The 17907-nt window shown below is 43.8% G+C and overlaps 1 protein-coding gene across 2 annotated transcripts; it reads left to right on the plus strand.

Annotated features, from left to right (window-relative positions):
- Positions 1–336: 336 nt before the first annotated feature.
- Positions 337–17215, plus strand: reps1 (RALBP1 associated Eps domain containing 1). Of its 2 annotated transcripts, XM_056428377.1 has the most exons (19): positions 337–1050; positions 2801–2924; positions 4441–4670; positions 5331–5493; positions 6229–6353; positions 7867–8029; positions 8121–8184; positions 8654–8808; positions 9506–9627; positions 10050–10130; positions 11387–11474; positions 11875–11976; positions 12361–12421; positions 12627–12825; positions 12962–13159; positions 13635–13721; positions 14076–14233; positions 14332–14437; positions 14523–17215. In XM_056428377.1, exons 1-19 carry the CDS (start codon positions 898–900, stop codon positions 14589–14591), a joined length of 2448 nt encoding a protein of 815 aa, XP_056284352.1. In that variant the 5' UTR covers positions 337–897; the 3' UTR covers positions 14592–17215. The 2 variants fall into 2 exon arrangements, with proteins under 2 accessions (XP_056284352.1, XP_056284353.1); XM_056428378.1 differs by lacking the exon at positions 10050–10130.
- Positions 17216–17907: the final 692 nt, after the last annotated feature.

The following is a 17907-nucleotide window of genomic DNA, read 5'->3' on the forward strand; positions in this document are numbered from 1 at the left end:
AACCCAAAGGTTGTGGGCTGTGGTGCATAGTAATATACTCAGAGAAATATGTGAATAGTTCAGTCAATAAATGTCTACAAATTATCCCACCAAAACTCATTTGAATCTACTTTTCCATGATCATTTAAAAATAATAATAACAATTTTCTAGTTACTAATTACACATAATCGTGAAATTAGGGATTACATGGGTTAAATCAGAGCCCTTTAAAGGGCTCTGGGTAAAGTTTACGTCGAACCGATGTTTTAATTTGAAAAATCCAACCGGAAGTGTTACTTTAACGGGCTAAACGCTGGTGGTAGGAATGGCGGCCAAGATTACAAGAAGAAGGAACCCAAAGACCATGAAACTTTACTTCTAACGGCCCCGCTGAGGAATTTGTTTCCAGCGAAACGCAGAGAAGCCATCCCATAACGGATGAACGGGAGAAGAAGCGCCGTAACGTGATATCGACGCAGCAGATGTCCTGAGCTCAGGAGGTGGACGCGCTTTGCGACTCGCTAGTTAGCTTAACGTCGGTGCCACTGACTTTGATTCAAGGTAGCCGCTAGCTCGCTGTACTGCTAGCCAGCTGTTGGCTACTTGGCCCAACAAGTTAACTAAGTAATTAACTGTATGAAAACATTCATTGTTTTAATAGTCGAGCGTTAACCAGCTGCTTTTATTAACGGATAGCATTGGCGTTTTTTTTTTTAATTTTCCCGAGAGGAGTCTCAGGCGACAACAAGTCGACACGGCGCGCGCAGATCAGTGTCGCTGCTAACCTAGCTCGTGCAGTAACGCGAGCTAAGTTAGAACCCTGAAGTCTCGCCCATTTCTGGGATCCTGCCCTCGCCATTGGCTCAGGGCTAATCAACGGCCAAGTAGTTTGGGTTTCGGGGTCAATTGGTGCGACAATGGAAAGTCTGACGCTGACTGACGTCGAGCAGAAATATTACTCGGACTTGTTCATCTACTGCGATACGGACAACACCAAGAAAGTGGCTTCCAACGGGAGAGCTCTTGACCTCTTCCGGGCGGCCCAGCTACCCAGCGAAGTTGTCCTGCAGGTAAGCTACCGTGAGCCAGTGCCAGTTTTTGAAAAGTGGTCTCGTCAGACTGTGAGGCTGGTCAGGAGACGAGGCTCTGGTCGGAGCCGACCTGTCATCCATGTGCAGCTCTGGGTTGGCCGTGGTGGTTCCCAATGCTGCGCAGCAGAAGAGACACACCTTCTTCTGGCTAATGTTAGCCTGAGCCGGAGAGAGTGGGCAGCCAAGTCGCATCATTTACGTTCGCTGAACATTTTGGTCTCCAATTGGCCTCTTATTCGTATAACAGACGCGTGGATTTATGCTCTCCAAGTATCACCAATTGTAGTAAATGATTCCTCACCAGCCTCTTTGATTCAGATTACTGCCCACTCTTTCCTGTCTTCTCACTCCATTCAAATCTGTTGTTTTGCTCGCCACTGACATGATGGAAAAGCAGACTCAGTGCCGACATGTCAATGTGATTTATAACAGCTGTTATCTAACATACCGCCACATGTCTCAGTATTATCCTCATTTAGGAATGGTGTCATTCAACCTGCCCATACACGGATCTATTGTTGCTACTTATTAAATTAACGTTATGGTCACATCCACCTTGATGCCATCCACGCCCTCTCTGCTTTGCTAAGAGTTTACGAGCAGCCACCTCAAATGCAGCAGCTCCATTTTTTTTTTTTTTTTAGAGACTCCAGGTTTCGCAGCAGTCTGATATTTGCAGTTTGTGAGTCAGAATCCTTTTAAAGGCCAACAAGGGGAGCTGTGATGTTGACGATTTGGGCAGTCTTGTAATCATCTACTTTCAAAATGTACACTGCGGTGGTCAATCGGACAAATGCAGCGACAGTGTCATGTTGTAACAGGCTGCCTTGTATCCAGAGACTCAGAATACATCCTTTGTCAGCAAGAAAGGAATCGGTCAGCTGTGGCGGGCTGTCGATGTTGGGCCTCTCGGCACTGAAGGAATTGTCCTAATGTTATGAGGTTTAACTCGGTGGGTGTCAATCACACACAAGAACGCATCTTTATCATGTGACCCCAATGAATTATATACTCTACACCAAAAGATTGCCATATCTCCTACGTGTTTCTTTCTGTGCACATTTTAAACACTGTAGTGTCCGTCTGAATGTTCGGTCTACCATTCTGGACAAAGCCGGCTCAGCATGACGTCAAGTCCAGCAAATATGTGATAATCAGGCTGATTGGCAGTCAGTCCCACTGATCACCTGCCAATAAGCGGAGTAACTGAGACTACGTCATTAACTCAGTCACTCTGTGGAGACCTCTGGTTCGATATTTCCAGCGGTTATAATGTTGCTTGTGAACACGGAGAAGAAAAACATTTAGTTTCTAGTAAAAGCAAACTTGAGTTGTTTATTTTCTGGTTTAACTGTAAAATTGTGTAAGCCATGAAGTGGGTTTTTTAGTGTACACTTTTATTAATACCACAGTGGGGAATTTCTTCTCGGCATTTGACCCATCCGTGGTTATTGAGGAGCAGTGGGCTGCAGTGAAGTGTCTGGGGAGCAACTGGGGGTTCAGTGTCTTGCTCAAGGGCACTTCGACATGCAACTATGGGCAGAGCGGGGATCGAATCGGGCACCTTGTGTTTGTGGGACGACCACACCGCTCTCCCCCACGAGCTACAACCGACCCAAATGAAGAGTCTAGTCGGTCTTTTCTTCTCTCAGCAACGTGTAATATCAGAGTTTCAGATGAATACAATGTTGTGAACTGTTCCTCCTTGTTCTTTTGTGTGTGGGTTTAGATCACAGAGCTATGTGGAGCCACTCGGCTGGGTCACTTCGGGAGGAGCCAGTTCTACATTGCTCTGAAGCTTATTGCCATTGCCCAGTCCGGTCTGCCCCTGAGGGTGGAAAGCCTCAACTCGGGTGAGTCCACCGATTAATTGAACCGTTTATCTTACTTCAGAGTAACGCAAGAGCAGATGAAGATAAAAAGGTCTTTATTGTCATTGTTGCTATACAACATAATTTTGTCAGGGGGACAAACAGACTGTGAACTGGGTGGGTCGGGTCCTTGCAGATGTTGCTAGCCTTCTTGTGTAGACGACTAGCACACACGGTGTCCATTTATATATATATATATATAGTTCCGTCATATAAAACGTACCAGTGACACTGGACTCGAAAGATCTTTGTGAATGGTAGCTTAATTAATTTGAGGAGGTCATGGGGCAGTATAGAAGTCTTCAAAGTTAAAGTCTTAAATAATGCTGGCTGTAATTAATGGGCCTAATATGTTAAACAAAGTAATGTAATAAGATAAAAGCCCAATATTTGTTTTGTCAGGTGCTTCACAATAAGACCTTTCTATTTATCTTTGTACTGAATAGTCTTTAGTAAAAGCCCTCCAAGGTTTACACTCTGTTTGTCTTTGGCTTTGGCCTTGGGTCAACAAGGGGAGATGTTACTGTCAACCTCTGAGTGAAGTTACTTGTTTGACCTGAAATATTGCAACATGAAGTGGGTGAAATTATTTAATAATTTCAATAAATATAAGGAAATAGGGTGGCCAAAATGGACGTGATCAGATGCCTATTAGATTTGGGGATGTTTTTGGACTTAAACCGTTTCCTCTTAAAGATAAAACTCTCAGACATAATTGCAGTGAAACTAAAGTCCTGGATGGAATATGGTTAAAAATGTTCACTGGCTTTGTGCCATCAGAAAGCTTAAAGTCACCCTGTTCATGCTGACATGTTGAATATATAATAATGATTATATATCACAAGTTTATAGTTTGTTCCCCAGAGAGCACTGACGAGTACATGTGTCATCTGTGAAATGTTCCACTCAGTATATTGCTTCGTTTGGGGATGCACATTAGGTTTTTGAGTTTTTCTTTTTATTTGCCTGGTTATATGACGAATTCCTATCTTTCTTTAAATACGAGCCGATGAGCTAAAAGCAGAAAAAACCAACAGTATTTTGTTCTGACATTTAACAGGCGAATCCACTGAAGCGGAGACAAACACACCGTTTAGTGCAGCAACGGTAACATCAATAGGAGTCCATGTTTCATTTTGAGGAAGCAGTCGGACCGGTTTCCTTCTGTTTTCACACTGTTGTTCTCATTTTTACTTTTGTACCCTTCAATAACACATAAACCACAGACTGCGAGACGTTAATGCTTGTTCTCAAGGCATTCTGGGAAATCTCTGGAATCAAAAACTGAAGTAGAAACGCATTAGATGGGATGACTACAAAAGTAAACTCATCAGTGAGGAGTAACTGATAGACTACTAACCATAACGGACTGATGACATCTGACAAACTTCGTCCAGTGCAGAGAGAGTCGGTCGTCCTGTTTAGTGCATAAAGCACCTGAAGTCAATCTGAATCTACTCTTTCCTCTAATCCTACGACTGGATTCCTGTCTCACCAGTCAAAGACCTGCCGCTGCCAAGGTTCGTGGTGGGGAAGAATGAGGCCGAGGCGAGGCACGCAGCTCTGTACCAGGACTCCGACAGTCAGGGGTTGTACCCCGCCTCTGCCGCTGCAGTAATGCCCAGACCACCAGGCAGGGGTCTCCAGAACAAGAAAGGACCCCCATCGGCAACTTCAGTTCCTGCCCACGAGGTCGTCCATCCCCTGGCACCCAGCACAGAACCGCAGGTCAGTCATTTTACTCCTATTGAATACTGTTATCTTAATGTCTTAACTCTTTTTCTTAAACTTACCTAACCCTGAGTTAGATGTTTATCTAACTTATCTAAGTTAGGTTGATGTTTATAGACATGCATACCTTTTTATAACTACATTGGAAAATGGACTTTACTTTCATCTATGTTTTGGGGAACATCATACACACACTTTAGTTCCTCCTGCAGCTGAACCCAGCCGTTCCTAGAGATAAGCCACTGCAATACTGCTGCGTTTCCTGTGTTTTCTCCTGTGCATGTTGGCTGAAACCCACAGTGTGTTGCTTGTCCGTTACGCAGACCTCATCGATTTGCATCTATTTGAAAATGTTCGCTCGCTGGCTGCTGGAACCTCCTTATCTGTCATGAGCAGAGTAACAGCTTTGATGCAGCATTTATTGGAAATATTCTATTAGGAGATGGAATCTGAAAGTTAATACTCATAACATGTGAAATTATGATAAGACGGTTGTGGCTGAGCTCCTTTTTCCTCCCTGTGTGTCACATTAAGATCTTCGAAGATTGCATGTCTGGAGCCGTTTATTCTCGTTAAATCTGCAGTTGTTTATGTGTTTACTGAATGCCGTCTATCTGCATATTTCATAAAATTGATTGTATTTACGTGTTTTACCAGCCCGAGCCGACGTCCCCCGTAGTCTCCCCTCAACAGTCTCCCCCCACCTCCCCTCCCTCGTGGAGGAAACACAAGCGGCAGCCCAGTGGAGGTGCCGCAGACAGACAAGCGGCGGTGGCTCCAACTGGAGCTGTGTGGACGCATTTCAGAGAACCACAAGCGGGTAACATCCACCACTCGAAACATGTTACACAACGAACAGCCACTGCTGCTGAATACAAGTTGTTGCCGATGAATTAGAAGTGAATTGATTGAAATTAGTGTCAGTTTGTCCAGTCTCATGTTTCCTGCCTTTCTGTTATCCATTAATGTCATGTTAAACTAAATATCTTTGGTTTGGGTTTTGGTCAGAGAAAATGTAACCTTTTTATTTGAAACCTTTGACTCACTATATATTACCTAATGCTGAGAATAATCGGTAGTTGCAGCCCGTCATTAAAGTCAATAGGTAGACGCGACAAGGTGAAGGATAATGTGTTTGTATATATATATATATCAAACATTTTTTTTTGGAGAGTAGTGTGTTTTCAGAAGTGTTGATACTGGAGAATGTGTTTAGATTTGGCTGAAATGTGATGCCAGCTGTGGCGCTGGCAACAAAGAGCATACTGGTTTTGTTTGTAATACTTCCTGGTATTTGCAGCTTGTACATAATGGTGTTTTGTTGAGAGCGGCAGTTAGTCATTAGAGGAAGAAACGAGATGTCACATGACCTGTGCCATGCTTTCATTAGCACGAAAAGGGATGGAGATATTGTAAAAAAGAATGGTATTAAAATAATCGAGGTGCAACTATTTTCTGATAAGTAGATGGTTATCTTTTCCAAATAACTCTTGCAGTATATTTATATGTGTATCATGAAATGAAAATGTTTGCTATCCTCTCTTTCCTCCTCCAGGTCCGGTACCTGCTGATGGAATGTGGCCGTCCCACTCGCCCCTGCCTCCAGGTCAAGAAAGTTGGGTCAGTTTCACAGCAGACACCCCGCCATCCATCCCAGGAATGCATCCCTCGTCAGTCCAGGTAGGGCAGTGTTACGCGTCTGTCCTTCAGTCCGACGGCTGGTCAGACATATTTGCTGAAGAAATTCAGTTTTAAATTATTTAGTTGCCGAGCAAACTCCTCCCATTTCCTTCTGTCCTTGAGGCTTAAAAAGAAGATAAAACATACTGCTGACCATGCAACAAATACATAGTTAGTGCTGTCAAACAACACCATCAGCAAATCACACAGCTTTTGTGGTGACAAAATAGAATTAGCTTACAGACTATTATGGCAGGAGGAAATACAAGTTATCAATATATATTATGAGACTGACTCTGGAAATATTGTGACAGGCTGTGTTAATCAGGAGGGAAAACATCATCAACCGCTTTCGTCAGATAGAAAATTGCAGTCAGACATTGCAAACATAAAATGTAATTTTATGAATCCCACTCAAACACGAGGCAACATTTTATATCGGTTCTTTATCTGCCGGAGCTAATAGACCAAAACTGTCCAAAACTGTAGACGCCTCTCTGCCAGATTTTAGACGGGCCACATGCTGACTTTTAGCTTCATAGACTGTTTCCCCTGGGTTAACTGTTTTGGGGGGAGTGGGGGGGAGAGACACTGACCTACCGACGCAGACGGAAACACTTAAAGGAAACATGGTGTTCATTTCTTTGAAGTGTGCCGGTTTCGTCACTGCAGGGTATTTTTCGGGGCTTTCAGATGAACATGTCCAGAGCCTCTCGAAAGAGCCCATTAATGGAGATCCACAGGCTGCCAGATGGTCTCCTTGCAGCCTGTGGCGGATGTTTGTCTAGACCTGCAAATGCATGAACTGTTAGGCCGTCATAGCTGATGGCTTAAAATAGTGATCGCTTAAAGCAGCAAATCCCATTGTGAAAAGTATTTATTACTCTGTTTGTTGAGAAGTCCCTCTCCCAGTTTACACTGCTGACCGAGACTGTCGGGGCAATGGAAGCCAGCCACTCTGGGTGCCACTCTGGGTGCTACTCACAGGAGAGCGAGTGTTGCCATCTTAACAATAGAAACGTTTTTTTTTAAACGCAGATATAGCTGACGTGCGTGTGTGCCCGACCATGTAGAGACAGAAATGACATGAATAACATACGGCCATTAGTTTGTTTCATAAAGGAACGAGCTGGAGACCTGTTCGATGATGACTTCTGTTGGGTTCTGGCGCTATAGAGAACAGGACATCAAACTAAATTAACTCCACCTTCAGGGGCGGGCGGTGGGGACCTAATATAATGGTAGGGGAAACACGGATAGATGTGATTAAATCCGTTAAATTGTCATTGATGGATGGGATCACAACGGGCCTCTTGACTGTCCACGTTGCCTTTGTTCTGCTACCTTCGTGCTACTTTTATGATAATCTGTAACAGTTTATACAGTCAAAACAAACTAGACTACAGTACAAACAGCCACTAAAGAAACGTCACTTGAATACAGTTGTATATTCCTTTAAACCAGTTTTAATGTATTTAATGTTTCTGTAAATGTCCCATGTGGTTTCCCGTAGGAAAGCACAACAATACGAACGGTGGCCTCGGCAGCGATGACCAATGAGATCCAGCGACAGTCCAGCGGCTACGATGATCCGTGGAAGATCACAGACGAGCAGAGACAGTATTATATTAACCAGTTCAAAACCATCCAGCCAGACCTCACTGGCTTCATACCTGGTACACACACACACACACACATACACATACACACATATATATATATATACACAGGGATTGTGTTAATTTAATCACTTTTGTTGTGTTTCAGGTTCAGCCGCAAAAGAATTCTTCACCAAATCAAAGCTACCAATTTTAGAGCTGTCACATATTTGGTGAGTCTTCCCTCTTCTGCCGGTCACCATCTCTGCTGCGTTGGTCTCTCCTGAAGATATCGAGTGTCCCATGTAGAGTCTCCAGTGAAGCTACGACTGGACAGCTACTGGCAGTATTGATGACGTCTTTACTATCATCCTGTTGTTCAGTTACTTATTTTTAATATTATTGTAGATTGGAAAGGAACCAAGCATTGCCATTTTAAATATTTAATTTGCAGGATGAAATGTAGTTTGTTCAAAATCTGATGAGAAAAAACAAACTTATTTGTGTGATGAATGAGAATCTGTAGAAAGCTACATTCTGGCCATTTATACTTTTTTGTATACATTTTAAAAAATGATTAATTGAAAAAATAACTTCTTAATCTGATTTATTTTGAGAAAAACTCTTCTGCAGCCATAGCTGCTAATGTGATGTGTTTTGTGAGTATGGCGCACTCCCTAATGTCTAATGTGTGTTTTGAAGGGAGCTGTCAGACTTTGATAAAGACGGAGCGCTGACCCTGGACGAGTTCTGCGCTGCCTTCCACCTGGTTGTGGCCAGGAAGAATGGATACGACCTCCCTGAGAAGCTGCCTGAGAGCCTGATGCCAAAGCTGATAGACCTGGATGACTCAGCAGGTACAGTCTCTCTCTCGCTCTCGCTCTCTCTCTCTCTCTCTCTCTCTCTCTCTCTCTCTCTCCCCCTCTCCCAACCAACCTCATGCCCCATAAATCCTGTGAGGTGGCCGCACTGTAGTGCGCTCTATCGGATTTGTGTTGGTTCATCGATAGATTAACTTTGGCTATACTTTCTCTGATGTATGTTTCTGCTGCCCTGTTCACGGCACGTCCTCTCTCTAGCTTGCCAAAACAATTTAGCTTGCAAAAAAAAGTGACATGTTTTGTGATCGATATCATTGTTTTCTGTATTTTAAGAGAATTGCAACCCATTAGTCAGTTATTTATCACTCTGGGGTGTCAAGATGTACATTTTTTTTTTAGGTATGAATTGGCCAAATATGCCATAAGCGTGTTTTCACTAAATTGCCATGTTCTGTGCATGTCAAAAATGTTTTATATTGTTTGTCTCGGACATTTTAATGTAACTTACTGAACAGTGGTCACTTTGACCACAGAAGGCAGTTTACAGCTAATATAGTGTGATGAATGGAGAGGAGTCATCAAGTCTCCCTAATCTACTGGTCATCACACACCAAATAAAGCTTTAGCTGTGTTTTCTTTATCATGGTTTAGAATTCTTATTTTTTTAAAGAGGAGAACAGTGTTGCTGTTTGTTTGGAAGCTGGCGAACCTGTGTCTATTTTTGGGATTTCAGAGGGCGCTGAGCAGACCGCTGACGTCGGATACTCGGGCTCCCCGGTGGAGGTCACCCCCAGCAAGTCCCCCTCCATGCCGTCACTTAATCAGGCCTGGCCGGAGATGAACCAGAGCAATGAGGTTCACGACACGCACACAGCACACACTGTTCCTATTGTATCTTCACACGTAATGTGAGCTCCGTGCTTCTTTGCTTTTGCTGTGTTTGCATTTGGGTCATAACTAATTGCGCAGGGTTAATCGGGTGCTTTTTCTCCATTCATCCGTCGTGATTTGACTGCCACCTCATCCTCTTCACCGTCAAACATAATGACTGATAATTCAGCTCCTCTTCTCTCACTTCCTGGACTGTGGCGTTGGCCTGCTATTCTGTATGAAAGTTTGTTTCGTTCCGTGCCCACCGATGATGTCTCGTCGCCACGCCGTCTGGCGATGGCCAACGTCACATGACGGTAGCGGCTCAGGCTGATGATGTAAATGTGTGATGTCACTGCACTGGCTGACTGACGTGTTTTTTCTCACTGTCTGTCTGTCTCCTGCAGCAGTGGGAGACGTTTAGCGAGCGCTCCTCCAGCTCACAAACTCTGACCCAATTTGACTCTAACATTGCACCAGCTGACCCTGTAAGTCAATCACTTAGTATGCATGGTTTCACCATTAATGCACAGACATTAACCCTCTCTGGACCTCCATGAGGTCTCTCTCTCTTTCTCTCTCTTCTTTGATGATTTGAATTCAATATAATATGCTTTATTGGCATCAGTGTAAAAAAGGCGATAAGTAATCACAAGATTCAAAAGAAAAATGTACGGTTCATAAAATCAAGAAAATAGGTTTGTGTGTGTGTGTGTGCGCGCCAGTTAGTACCTGTATGGTAGAGGGTCTGTGTGGTTGTGTAATAAGCACCTACATTAGACTCCTTACCCCACTGTGAGTATCGGTATCAGTTGTTGTAAAAGCAAGAAATATCCCAAATGATAAAAAAAAAAAAGTCTTTATAGAATTATAATAACAACATTATTTATCAACACGTGTGTGTATATATATATATATATATAAACACATTCTAACCATCTCTCAGTCTCTCTCTCTCTTTCTGTGCATGAGGTTCTTTCAAAGTGTGCTCTGGCCAGTGTGTGTTGTGATTTGGCTGCCTCTATTGGACATCACCTTATTTTACGACAGGGATATCCACCAATCACGTTGCAGATTTTGACGGATACACTTTCCATATATTGTCAAATGTTGAAAGTACTTAAAATGGTGTGGTGCTTTCCCTTTTACTCGTGTCGTGTCCCAAGTCCTTTTGCAGCTCAGGCAGAACACATTTTACCTCCAGCTTTAATTTGCGCACGAATAGCTCTGCACTATTAATCTGGGGAGGAGTGCAGTATTGACAACCACAATTTGCCTTATTGCAAGACTGTGCATATTTCTTTAGATTGCTTTGGGTACTCTGAAGTCCCGGCGAAAAAAATTGCTTAACAGAACCGGAACCTGGCTGTAACCCCCTCCTCCGATTTGGACTTCAGTACTTGTACAGAGTGACACTACTGCGTTGGAGAGTTAAAACACAGTACTTCTTTAACCTCAATCATATTCCAATTGGAATATTCAGAAAAATGAAAATTGTGAAATCATGGCAGTTTAAAATTCTGAAAATGTGATGTGGACATGTGATTGTAGCTGTTATGAAGTTGAGTCTTTATTGTTTGTCATTTGATCGCCTGCTCTGTATCAAACCACGTTGATTGATAGACTGAGGCCAAGCCTGAGAAAGTAAACGGATAATAAAGTGTTGTGGACTACAAATGTATCTCCAGTGATACTTCATAAATCGGTCTTCCTCACCTCCTGTCCCCACACATCTGTCCTCCAGGACACGGCCATCGTCCACCCGGTGCCCATCCGGATGACGCCCAGTAAGATCCACATGCAGGAGATGGAGCTGAAGAGGACCGGCAGTGGTGAGACGACCTCTGGCCTCAAGGCTGGCTCTCCACGGCGTAGATTATGATTTCATGAATCAGTATAATCGGTTTCTGCCATGATATAAGTGCAGCAGCAAGCTTCTTGTAAGATTCCTATGTGTAACATTGTGAGTGAGTTAAAGCTAATAGGAAAACATAACGATACTTTTATTTGAAGCCATGCCAGCAGATTTAGGAGATTTGAATAGTCTAGTTGTCGTTTAGATATGGTTTATGAGGAAAAATAAATTGTCATTAACCATCTGTTTTAGTTTACTTTTCTAAAGCTGCTCAAGATATTTTGGGATGAAATTAGTCTTAACTGTTAAAGTCATTCTCATTACCATGATCAATTGACTCAACACCTGTGGCCTCCTGTTATTGCTCAATTCTTCAGACCACAACCACCCGACCAGTCCGCTGCTGGCTGAACCTCCGGAACTGTCCGACGAAGCCATTTTACCGACTTCCCTGAAGTTCGTAGCGGCCAACGCTGGAGGTGAGTGAAGGACGGGCCGCTGCGCTGAGAATCCATGTTGACAACAGAACTCCACCGAGAGACTCAGACGGGAGTTAAGAAAGTCAACATGGAGTCAGAAGTATTTTAATCCACACATTCCTCTCGTGCAAACCTTGCGCTTACATTACCCACAGTGCAACTCGCAGACAGTTCAGTCAGATAGTCGTGTGTTGTGCTCGTTGGTAGCAGCTGATTCAGAGGTCTGCAGAGGTCTGATAAGCTCATTTCTTTCTAAAATGTTTAGCTCACTGTGAGGTGAAAACTGACTGGCATAAAGTCTTCTAGTGTATCTTTCATAAATACATAATAATCTGTAGATTGATCAAATGTTTATGGGATGTTTTGTGTGTGTCTGCGATGAAGGTGATGGTTACAGCAGTTCTGACTCCTTCTCCTCTGACCAGGAGCCAACCACAAGACAACGGTCAGTGGCTGTCACAAGTTTAGAGTTTGCTTCTGTTCTTTATTGTTGGAGTGTTGGACAATCACTGTGGACATGTCTTTGAGTTTTCTATCTATTTATCTGTGTTTTTGACCATCTTTCCACTCTGATAAACCGCACCGGAAATATACAAAGTACAAATGTAAATCCTGTCCGTGACGCCAGAAACATAAAGGCTTGTCTTCAGGTCTCAGTCAGGAGCGTCTCCAGAGGCTCTGAAGGTGGTCGCCCCCCCACCACCTCCACCCCGCCCCAACGCCTCTCACTCTCGCTCCTCGTCTCTCGACATGAACCGCACCTTTGCTGCCGTCGTTGTTGCGGGACAAACGCAATCCTCTGCGATAGCTCACCCGCCCGCTGTGCCTCCTCGACCGCTACCCACACAGGTCAGACGGACTGAAAAACAAACCTTTGATCTTTCACCTTTTACAAAATATTAAGCATACGGTTCAACTGCATCTCATCATAAATCCTTTATCAAGTGTAATCGTGACCTTTCGCCCGACTTCTCTCTCTTTCTAGACATCTGCCCCACACACCGGGCATCGTGCGGAGGCTGAAGGTGCTTCAGGAGGCGGTGCGGCGCTGAGCACCACCACCTCCCCCCAACAGATTCCCCAGCAGCCCAACTTCGCTGACTTCAGTCAGTTTCAGGCCTTCGCTGCATCTGAACAGCCTTCGAGCCTGCCGGAGGTCGATACACACAGTGAGGCCGGACAGGTACGTTGTCACCTGGACTCTGTGTGTCTATCACTTATAAACATCTCACAATTAACTCTTCTTGTTATTTGACCACACTGAAGGCACAATGACATCTGGCATCCTTTTATTGAAGATGACCCTCAGTGTTCAAAGCCTTCACAACCATTAATCACCATGCAAACAATCAACTGTATATGGATCTATATTTAGCAAAACAATATCTCCGTGTCATTTTTGTATTCAGATAAGTGGAAGGATTTATTGTTGCTCAACATCCAAAGATGATGCATATTTCGTATTTCCAATAAGAATATTGAGGCTGAGAGCTTTTCTACTATCACAAGAAACCTAGGCCTAAAGAGTCTTAAGGAAATTAATGTTCTCATCATAATACAGTAAATTATATGTAAAAAAAATGCACAATCTGTTGTGCATAGTAAAAAATTAGAGCCATAATTTCACAGATGAACTATCATGTTCTTCGTGTCGACAGGTGAAGTCATCGGAGGGAGCCGGCCCTTTAAGAGCAGTGAAGAGTGATGGCCAAGCGGATGACAGAGCCTCAGCCACGGTCAACTCTGTAAGTCACCAGGAAAATGTAAACAAACTGAAAAGATGATTTAATACTTGCAACAGTTCACGACACAACCGAGCAATATTTACAGAACGTAAGGAAGATGCATGTCTCGTCTTGGGTAAATATTGTGAATACATTTGCAGAACAGTAACATTTGTTTTCATGTGAAAAGGTTCAAGATGAGTCGAGACGGCAGCTAACCTTTATATTTATTGAAAATTAAGCCGACCACTTACTTGATTATTTAATTGATTTGTGTCGTATACAAATGCTGTTCAGAGTTCCAGTGAAAAGCGCCCTCCTTCCAAACAGTGAAACTAGACACGGAACTATTTGTTCCCACTTCCCCCTCCTCAGGCCAAAGGCTCCGGGTCGGGTCCGCTAGCGCCTCCTCCAAAGCCCGTGAGGCGGAGGTTGAAATCTGAAGACGAGCTTCGACCGGAGGACGAGCAACACGGTCCGCAGAAATCCAACGTCATCGCTGCCGTCCTGGCCACTCAGCCCTCCATCCCCAGGTAAACAACCGGGTTGGTTAACAAGACTTTGGAAGTTATTAGTTCATTTAGTTTTTGGATGTATTTTAGTAATAAATGAAAATATGTGTGTTTCTAAGGTCGGTAGGAAAAAACAAAAAGTCCATTCAAGCTTCAATCAGAAGAAACAAGGAGACGAACACAGTGTTTGCACGACTTAACAGTGAACTGCAGCAGCAGCTGAAGGTACGTCGGAGGCAACGGTTTTCCTTCTCGCTCTTTTACCTGCTGGCAATAACTAAAAGTTCACTGACAACTTGTCTTTATCCAGGACCTGCTTGAAGAGAGGATATCCTTAGAAGTCCAGCTGGAGCAGCTCAGACCTTTCTCTCATCTTTAACCAACGTGAGGAGGAATACTCTGCTGTAGTGAAGCAAGGCCGGGCCCTGTGTGTGACTCCGCCTCCAACCCCCCCCCCCCTCCACCACCACGGCTTCCCTGGAGGCTCCGGCCTGCTGCAGGATGCTCCGTTAAAACTCTCGCGCTCAATCACACACTTAATTAATCAAAACCCAGAAGGACCTGAGAGCACAGTCTTATCAGGAGGAGGAGGGGGGGGCAGGAGTGTGGGGGGGAGACTACACACTGGCACTTTTTAATTTTCTCTCTCGACAAGTCATCGCGAGGACGACAGCGGACTGAAAAACAGTTCGGAGCGACAGACGAGACGCTCCAACTGCGAGTCTCAAGACGAACTGCTGGTGTCAGATTACTTTACTCTGAATGACTGAAGAAAGGCGGAGTGTGTGTGTGTGACAGTGTATTTGTGTTCCTGTTTATTGACTTGCTTGAATCTAGCACCGATGTGTTTATTTCCCCTTGCGGTGACGACTGCAGCGCCAAACTCCTGTTAAAATCTGATTGAAAGAAGCCGTGTAGATGCACTTTGCTTTCTTCCATATCGGTCTCATGTGTGTTGGCTCAGATTAGCATGAAGACTGGAAGCAGGAGGAAACTTCTAGCCTGGCTCTCTCCTCAGTTCCAAACTGCACCTCTAAAATTCACCAATCAACATGTTTTTCTGTCCTCGTTTCAAAAAAACATTAATTTCTAAGTAAATGCTAAAGCTGTAAATGCTGGAACTGTTGGAAATTTGCTTCGACTGACTATATAGAAGACACCTTATTTGTATTTCTCAAAATATAACTATTCCTTTTAAATGTCTTATCATTTAATAGCATTTATTGGTGTGCTACCTTCAAAAATGGAGAATTGTGGAAAACTTAAAAAAATCTTTCGAATTGAAACCTCACCAAATATCATCTATTTGAACATTCAACCATCTTCAAGCGATCACAGAGCTGCACACACGGCGGAGGCTTTGAACATGAGAGATTCTCCACCTCCCAGTGAGCAAGGAACGTAAAGTGTACTTTTAAAATGTTTTGACGGGTTTGTGTGCTCGGTCTCATGAAACACGCCGGGCTGCTTCAGCGCAGGATGTATGGCGTGTTTCTGAGGCCTTAACAGGCTTCATCATCATGGTGAAGGCTTTTTAATTTTTTTATTTAGTGCTCATCCTGTGATATGAACTCAGCCCATTTCTCTTGTTACTGCCCCGTGGCGTCTACGGTGTGTTGAAAGATTATCTTTTATTTTGAATTTTTCTTTCCGTGTGAAATAGTGAGTCCGGGGTGAGATGTGACGAAATGGTTTAACTTGATGCCAAATGACTGAACTCCCCCTCTGCTCGCTCACCTCTCTGTCCGTTTGGAAAAGAAACGCAACCGGTTTTTCCTTCCTGCAGCGTTCTCTCTCATTTCCAGACGTCCCCGTGTATCGAATGGTTGCTTGCGGTCATTTCCTGTCTGTTACGTCACCCGGCCGTTAACCGGGCGTTCACTTGAAGGGGTCGAAGGTATTCCCGCCGCTCGACTGCAGGACGCATTTCTGAAGACGCTCACGATCCAAAAGCACACGGATCCAAACTGATGGGATACGAGTTTTGAGATCGGTTTAAAGATTAATTTCCAATCGGGCAGTCGGCACTATGCAACCACGGGGGCGACAAATCCTCACGCACCAACTCTACTTCTGAGTTCGCAGCACAGTGTCCTCTGCATCTTAGAGCTTCCAGAGCACCGGCTCCTGTATGCTGAGGAGTCATTGAGCCTTTTTCTTGACCCGACCCGAGAGGGAAGTCCAGACCCGTGTCCGATAGGGACGCGGTCACCCCGAACCCGCAAGATGTGACTTGCTGGGAGTAGACGAAGCTCAGCGGCGTTCCAGTTGGAGACCAGTCGGCGGACTGGGAGACCTGAATGACCCAACTGCACTTTGAACTTGTACCCCCTCCACGCCCAACTATATTTATGTTACATCCCCTCTTCGACTTTCTTTTAACATGTGCATGTTGGTCTTGTCTTTCACATGTATTAATAAAAAAAGAAAAGGAGAAAAATAAGCTTTACGGAGAAACAGATCGTCCCCCCCCCCCCCCCCCCCGTGTGTGTTCTCCTCCTCGAGCCTCACTTCCCCCACTGGCGTTCAGGTTTCCACGGAGGCTGACTGACCTCTTCCCGGTTGTATCGAGGGTCGCCGCTTTTGTTTTCTTCTGCTGTTCAGGATGATGGTGTACTTGGTGTGTGTGTGTGTATGTGTGTGCCTGTGTTACGTTGATCCAGACCTGGAACTAATCCCATTTAAAACCCTTTGTTTGCTCGCACACGGCTCCCCGGTCCTCTTCAACCCAACAGGCCTCCAGGCAGGAGGTCACAAAGTGTTGGATGGGATTTTGAACGCGACGCTCTCCCAGCGCCGTGTTGTATATTTTATATGATTCACACTTTTTTTGGACTTGTATGTAAATTTGCATTAATTGCTGACTAGCAGCGAAAGAATATTCTATTTAATTCCTTCTCTGGGTTCCTAGATGTTTAACTGCATGGATGTACTGTATCTCTGCAGGTCGACTAGCAGCTGTGTGATTTTTACACAAAAATAAAAACGGCACAATATTTTAAACGCTGCTCTCTTTACCTTCTTGTCTTTTTACAAGACATCTTTTCCCTCTGCTTCTTTTTTATGAATAGTTATGTACAATATGACAAAAATATATTTTGCACATTGCTTTTAGCTTTTTTTTAAAGTATAACAAAATGAAAGGTTTTTAAATTAACACTTATGTTCTCACACCTGCTCTGTCCCGGTTAAGCTGAGTTTGTCTTTCTACTGATTATGATTATTGAATATGCAGAAAAAGAGGAGGATTACAAACAAATTAATGGTTTTTCTTGGCAATATATTATTTTGCGTTTTATTTAACTCTTTAGTTGGTTACTTTTGTATGTAATGTTTTAATATTTTCAGTAGCAATTAATAGGACATAAGAACAATCTAGTATATTTATGATATAAAACAATACATAAATATGGACAAAATAAGTTAAGTAGCTCAAAGGGAAGACTTTAGTCCCGGAGCGACGAGCAGACGATGAAGAAGTTAAGAAAAAATAACAAACTACAAATCAGTCATATTATTCTTCATCAAGGACGACCGAATCAACCCGGATGCAGCTGAGAGGCAACGCTCATGATCTCATATTCAGAGCATTTCTGGAGCAACACATAACTAGTTGGTATAAAGTGGAGTCGTGTCTCTGTTGTCATGGAGTCTGTTTCACGCCTTATGGCTGAGAGCCCAGAGGCCTCAGCTGT

This window comes from Pseudoliparis swirei, chromosome 12 (genome assembly GCF_029220125.1).
Source record: "Pseudoliparis swirei isolate HS2019 ecotype Mariana Trench chromosome 12, NWPU_hadal_v1, whole genome shotgun sequence".
Lineage (NCBI taxonomy): Eukaryota > Metazoa > Chordata > Actinopteri > Perciformes > Liparidae > Pseudoliparis > Pseudoliparis swirei.